Source organism: Coregonus lavaretus (assembly GCF_964263955.1).
Source record: "Coregonus lavaretus genome assembly, contig: HAP1_SCAFFOLD_7171, whole genome shotgun sequence".
In the NCBI taxonomy this organism is placed as follows: domain Eukaryota; kingdom Metazoa; phylum Chordata; class Actinopteri; order Salmoniformes; family Salmonidae; genus Coregonus; species Coregonus lavaretus.
This window is the reverse complement of record NW_028159661.1, coordinates 16,296-22,944: the sequence shown is the minus strand read 5'-3', so window position 1 is coordinate 22,944 and position 6,649 is coordinate 16,296. Positions and strand designations below refer to the sequence as shown.

Genomic DNA, 6,649 nt, shown 5'->3' with positions numbered 1-6,649 from the left:
GCAGGTGCTTCCACTCATGGTTCCTAAGTTAATTAAGCAATTAACATCCTGTCATACTTAGGGTCATGTATCAAAATGCTGGGCACGCCATTATTTTGGCTACCATGGTTATGCCCCCATAGGATGACAATGCCCCCATCCACAGGGCACGAGTGGTCACTGAATGGTTTCAGGAGCATTAAAACGATATAAGCCATTTGCCATGGTGGTCTCAGTCACCAGATCTCAACCCAATTGAACCCTTATGGAAGATTCTGGAGTGGTGCCTGAGACTGCATTTTCCACGACCATCAACAAAACACCAAATGATGGAATTTCTTGTTGAAGAATGGTGTTGCATCCCTCCAATAGAGTTCCAGACACTTGTAGAATCTATGCCAAGGTGCATTTAAGCTGTTCTGGCTCGTGGTGGCCCAACGCCCTACTAAGACACTTTATGTTTCCTTTATTTTGGCAGTTACCTGTAGTTAGACAAGCTAGCTACTCTAACTTGATTGATAGCCTGAAATGGCTTCTTGGTAGCCAGTTATGAGGTTGGGAGATTGGGAACCTATCTGGGCTAGCTAAAGCCAACTTCATAAAATTGCTAGGTGGCTAGTAGTCTTACAGAGAAACAACAACAACCACAACAATTATTTTTCATTTTTTAAACATGACAAATCTGAGGGGGCACGTGCCCCTGTGCCCCTTATGGGCATGATGCCTCTGGTTAATTCAGTATTCGGCCCTGTGACACAGGAAAGGACAAGGACTATGGTCGGAATTCACCTTTCTCTGCCACCGTTATGCAGCACCCGTTATGCAGTTTGTGTAGGCCTATAAGAAATAGGCGGGCCTATACAAATTTAAAGCACAGACAACTCGTGTAGACTATAGTATTTATATCATAATGATATTCCCCACAAATTGGGGATTTGAGTTGTTAAATCTCCTTCCCCTGCCGTTCGTGCAGAGTTGCAATGTCAAAGATCTTATTTTACCGTGGGCATGTGCAAGGCGGGATTTCTGCCAAAGTCAGCAGCACAGGCCAGCTCCCTGAATAACCTGGTCTCAGAGCATTTCATTTTGTTGTCTGTTGGTCTCAAAGCATTTCCTATTATTCTGAATGTAAATCCGAGACACTCCATTTAGTATGATATGTTATGTTTCGTATGGTATGTATTAATTTGTGGATGTCCATCACCCATTTCGTATGATACTGTATGTTATGAATTACAATTAATATTATATGTTACGAATTTGCAAAATGTACAATATCTTACACATTTGCAAAACATATATGTTACGAATTCTAGCTAGGTGGCTAATGTTAGCGAGCTTGCTAATGTTAGCTAGGCTAGGGGTTAAGGTTAGCTAACACGTTAAGTAGCAAAGTTGCCCTTGATGACATTCAAACTCGCAACCTTTGGGTTGCTAGATTCGGATTATATGCCCAACCAACCACCCTCTTTTTCTTCTTGGCTTAAGTAACCATCTGTCTTATGTAATCATAGCAAAGGTAACATATGATACTGAATGGAGTGGCTCGGATTTACTTACAGAATAATACGAGATGCTCTGAGACTAGGTTGCACTGCATCGCGAGATGAACCCCTGGACCCAGTAAGGTTAGGCTTCTGTCGTGCTCAGTATTTGGTCAAATTCCAGGGTTTTCACCATGCAACGTGTGTTTAAATCAAGAGACTAATCTAGAATTGACGACAGGCCTGCTACCAGTGACTGCAAAACGCAAGCACAGACTGACTGGTAAAGTAGGCTATGGCCACAGTGGGTCTGCTACACTCATTTTGCCTCTGTAACATGTGCAGCAGCTTTGTTTCAGTAATGGCCAATAGGCCCAGGTTTTTTCACTAAGAAATTAGACTGGTCTGTATTTCCAAGAGGGTGCATGTAGACTTTAGGCATACACATTTAGGCTACACGTTCATAAACGCAATGTTATGACCTCATATCAACTACTATATCTCGGAAATGCCTTCACCTATACGACGTTACATAGGCTATCGTAACTGTATTTAGCCTATAATGGACATGACATATTTCTGTTCAGTAGGTTTATAGGCTACGACTAAAGTACAGCAGACTCATTCAGCTCAAAACGGTGTGCCAGGAATTGGGCTATGTTTTAGTGACGGAAAGATTTACCAGAACACTGTTGGCATGTCTTCCTAAAAACATACTTTTCCGGAACTGTATGCGAAATGTGTAGCTCTGTGTATAAGATCGGAGCGGCCTGTAGCTTGCAACGGAGGTGACGCATTAGCTCACCTTACTCCATGTTACATTTAGCAGACGCTCATATCCAGAGCGACTTACAGGAGCAATTAGGGTTAAGTGCCTTGCTCAAGGGCACATCGACAGATTTTTCACCTGTCGGCTCGGGAATTGGAACCAGCGACCATTCGATTACTGGCCCTTAACCGCTAGGCTACCTGCCGCCATGACCTGCTGTTAATTTGGTCATGACGTAATTCGGAGAGAAAAACGGGAGAGAGAGTATATAGAATAAACAGTCCGAGAAATGTAATTGCCATTTCAATGACTTTAATAAGCAAAATAGGAAACCATTTCTTTCAACAACAACAAAAAATAAGACGAAACAGAAACCAGCCTGAATGGAACTATAACAGTTCAAATTTAAGATATTTTTTTTGTATCTTATTTATATAAACAGGATTGAAAATTGATCCCCATCATCATCGCAAAATACATGAAATTAAAAACAAAACAACAACCTGCTGCTGCAGTTTCAATCTGATTTCAACACAGTTGAATCAGTAACAAACCAAGAGATTGTTAAATGCATGACTTTTCAACAATAGTTTTTTAAATGCAAGCACCATGCTTATTCAATATGATCTGACAGTTTGTTAATTTAAATCATTAAAATAAAAACTTTAATATGCATCTGGCCAGCAGAACCAGAATCACCAAATAAGAATACAACAGACGAAAACATAATATCATATAACATAACATAACATAACATACACAACAGTTTTCATTTCGAGATTTTGCACAACCTGAATCCTTTTTTTTACTGACCAGCAGCAAAAAAAATATCAGGAAAACATATAGCATTAATATATTTAAACTTCGTATTTTGAAACGCATGCGCAATCTAAATACTTGTTAATTGTACATAAAACCCCTGACTTGGTTAACGTTGTTGAACATGTTTTAAAAAATGCTTGATATTGCCGAGGAACAGTACAAAATATATAGTATATCACTGTTAATGCGATGCAGCTGCACCCAATAAAATACATTAATCAAGTTGAGAAATGATATGACTATCCTGTTCTTCACATTATATAATGGTGTTAGGGTTACGCAATAGTTAACATAATGGCATTTCTGGCTAAGAAATTCTCTGCTGACTACAGCACCAGACGGAAATGAAATGGAATAACATGTATAACAGTATTTTTATACTATAGCCTATATGCATCCTAGGAGTAGAACACAAAGTTATGCATGGTGCGTAAATGTGGTGCGCAAAGGACCATCACTCATCTGCTAATATTCTAGCTATGCGTTTGTTTTGACAGCTTCGCACTATTATCACATTGTGTCATAAGGTTATTACTAAGCTTGCATCTATCTTGTCTTATTATTATTATTATTATTATTATTATTATTATTATTATTATTATAGAATAATAGTATGTCTTCCTTCAAGGGGGTCTGTACAAAACTCAAAATGAAAACGTAAAACAAATCATTAGGCTATCTAAAAAGTGCACTTAATATACAAAGTTTGTTGTCTTTAAATGCAACTGCAAAATGCCCATATCTCTGAATCAATACCCACAAAATGAAACTCAAACAACAAGAAAAAATAATAAAACACAACTCAAAGAAAGAAAGAAGTTAAAAACCAGCCTCCTCGATCTTGGTGTGCAGTTTTGCGGTTGCGTAATATTTACAAGGCTACAGAAGGCCTACTGTCCTCATTCCATTCCTCTAAACCCCACAACACTATGGAGAAGCGCAGATCAACGACATGCTCTTAAGATACACGAGAAACAAAAAGAAAGTACAAAATAGAAATTATTACCGTACATGTCCAGCATGCAGGATTAATATTTTAATGCAGATTTTTGTTTCAATATATATTCGAATATAACCAAGCAGGCAATAAACCAATGAGATGTTGCATAACATGTAAGTAGACAGAAGTAAAGTTTGCATAATGTGGAGTCTTGTTTATCAACTCTCTTTTCCTTTTTCAGGCCCAGTGTCGAATGTGAGTCTCAAAACGCTTCTCTCTGCGTTGTTTGTTGTGTAGGCCCAGGCCGGGCGGTCATCCCACTAACAGACACAGTAAAAGCAGTATAGCCTAAAAAGAGGAAAGTTCACCCGCGGCTCCTCTCTTCTCTCAGGAAGATGAAAAAAGTATATTCACTACAAGCAACTAATCTACAAAGATGCGCGGCGTTGACCCAACATTCTACCTTGTTCTTTGTATCTCAGTTGTCACGTGGATCGAGAGAGATGGTTAGATATGAGAATATTATTTTATGGATTATTCTTCTAATATGAATATAGTTGTTGACTGTCATTAGTACAGTAAATATGAAGGGGTATTTAATTATTATTGTTTGTTCATCAGCATCAGTTGGTGGTGGGGTAGGGGTGAGTCAATAGAGCTATAATAACAACTCACATGAAAAACTCTGGGGATGACGGGTTGTCACTAGTAGGCCTAGACCCAGCCTCGCGGATCCCGTTATTCGCTCCCGTTCCCGTCAGTTTCTCGCACTTGAGTTTGTAGGCGTCCCTCTCGCGTGCCAGCCGGTTGATCTCCGCCTTGAGCGCCTCCACCTGGTCTATCAGATGCGTCTTCTCGTTCTCCAGCACGTGCTTCTGCTGCACCCGCTTGTAACGGCAGGACTGTGCGTAGCCCCGGTTCTTCAGGGTCCGCCTCTTCTGCTTGAGGCGGATGACATCGTCCTTGGTGAACCCCCGCAGGTGTCTGTTCAGCTCCCTCACAGACATGGACACCAGCTGGTCGTCAGAGAAGCGGTCCTCCACGTTGCCTGAGCCATGGTGCCCCTGGCCCGAGTGGCCGTGATGGTGATGGTGGCGGTGGTGGTGGAGGGCTTGGTGGGAGTCTGGGGAGACGGGGGATGGGCTGTCTGGGTCCTGGCTGTGGTGGTGGTGGTGGTGGTGCTGGGTGTGGGGGTGGCTGAGCCCCCCAGGGTGTCCAGACAGGTCATCAGGGTGGTGTGGGATGCCTCCCCCATAGGGATGATGGTGCTGCTGGGGTTGGCCATGATGGTTGTGGTGTTGGTGAGGCCCTCTGTAGCCATCGAAGGCGCCCTGCTGCAGCTGCTGCTGGACGTGCGGGGGCGGGGGGTGACCATGGGCCGTGGCTCCGATCAGGGCCTCCACTGCGTCCTCCGGGGTCAGGCTGAGCGTCTGTGGATCGATCTGCTGGTGGTACCCGCCGTTGGGCATCCAGTACAGCTCCTCCAGATGGTTCTTCTGCTCTGTGGGACTGAAGCTGGGCGAGGAGGGCACCGAGCTACATGGTGTGCTGATCGGGGTGGAGGACACAGAGCCCTGGGGCTGGAGCCGAGTGCACTGGCGCACCCCGGCGCGTTCCAGCCCGGCCAGACCTTCTTTCTTCACGTCGAACTTCATTAGGTCAAAGTCGTTGACGTATTCCAGAGCCAGAGGGCTGTTGGGGAGCTCCGGACCCATGCTCAGCTCGGCGCTCATGGTGCTGCCGTGACTCTGATGCAGATGGGTGAAGGTGTTTGCCAGCGTCGCGAAAACAGACTTGTTAATAATAAGCGTCTCTTCTCCACTCTCTTGTCTCATGCAGTAGTTTTTCCTACTGCTCCAATGCTGCAGACTCGTGTACTGTTGCATGTAACACCGTTCGGAGAGGTAAAAAAGTAGAAAACTAAATACAAGTGGAATAAACTTTGAGACTAGTGCACTGCAAACGACATGGGAATTTGCGTCATGTAGCCTACTTCTTTCTGCTAGCTGGCTCTGGTCAACAGACGAGAAGTGGATGTAGAAATAATTTCGCCTCAGTGCAAAAGTAAACCGTCAGTCCTTTCAGAAGAAATGAACTTAAAAAAGAAACACATAAATTAAAAATAATAAAATAATACCGAGTTGTCGTTGACGCAGGCTCCTGTCCTGTCCTCGTCAACGTTGTAGATATAAGGTATAGTCCTTGTTTTCGCCAGGAAAAGAAGAAGTAGATGAGACTATGGAGTCTGTTTTTTGCTTGGAGAAGCAGCCTTCCAGCTCTGCACCGCAGAGATTTGAGCTCTTCTTTCCTTCCTGACACACTCACTCTCGAGTATTCAGCAGACTGCGCTGACTGCCTGCCAGCACTTTATGCTTATAGCGCACCGTGACGTCAGGTTGGAAGGCAGGTCCACTTGCCTGCCCCTCTCCAATGGGAGAATGACTGAGGGGGAGAGGTTGGAGGAGATGGGAGGAGAGGATGGAGAGCGGAGCGCTCTTTCTGACAGCAACGAAGGAGGGGGTGATAAAGGGTAGAGAGGGAGAGAAGAGCTGAATGCCTTCACTTAGGAGAACCAATGGCATGTTATCGTTTAACAGCCCACGTTTTACGCATAATTCCCCCTCTTCTACGGCAATTATCTCCCAGTTTACACTG

At 43.7% G+C, this 6,649-nt stretch overlaps 1 protein-coding gene across 1 annotated transcript; it reads right to left on the bottom strand.

The window, feature by feature from the left end:
* Positions 1 to 2,527: 2,527 nt before the first annotated feature.
* On the bottom strand, positions 2,528 to 6,323 carry LOC311122587 (transcription factor MafB-like). Its single transcript, XM_084196930.1, has one exon. The coding sequence runs from the start codon at positions 5,878 to 5,880 to the stop codon at positions 4,666 to 4,668; it is 1,215 nt and encodes a 404-aa protein (XP_084053056.1). The 5' UTR covers positions 5,881 to 6,323; the 3' UTR covers positions 2,528 to 4,665.
* Between the last annotated feature and the right edge of the window lie 326 nt (positions 6,324 to 6,649).

Coding starts and splice junctions, on each gene's coding strand:
- LOC311122587 (XM_084196930.1), bottom strand. CDS start 5,880: ATGCAACAGTACACGAGTCTGCAGCATTGGAGCAGTAGGAAAAACTAC.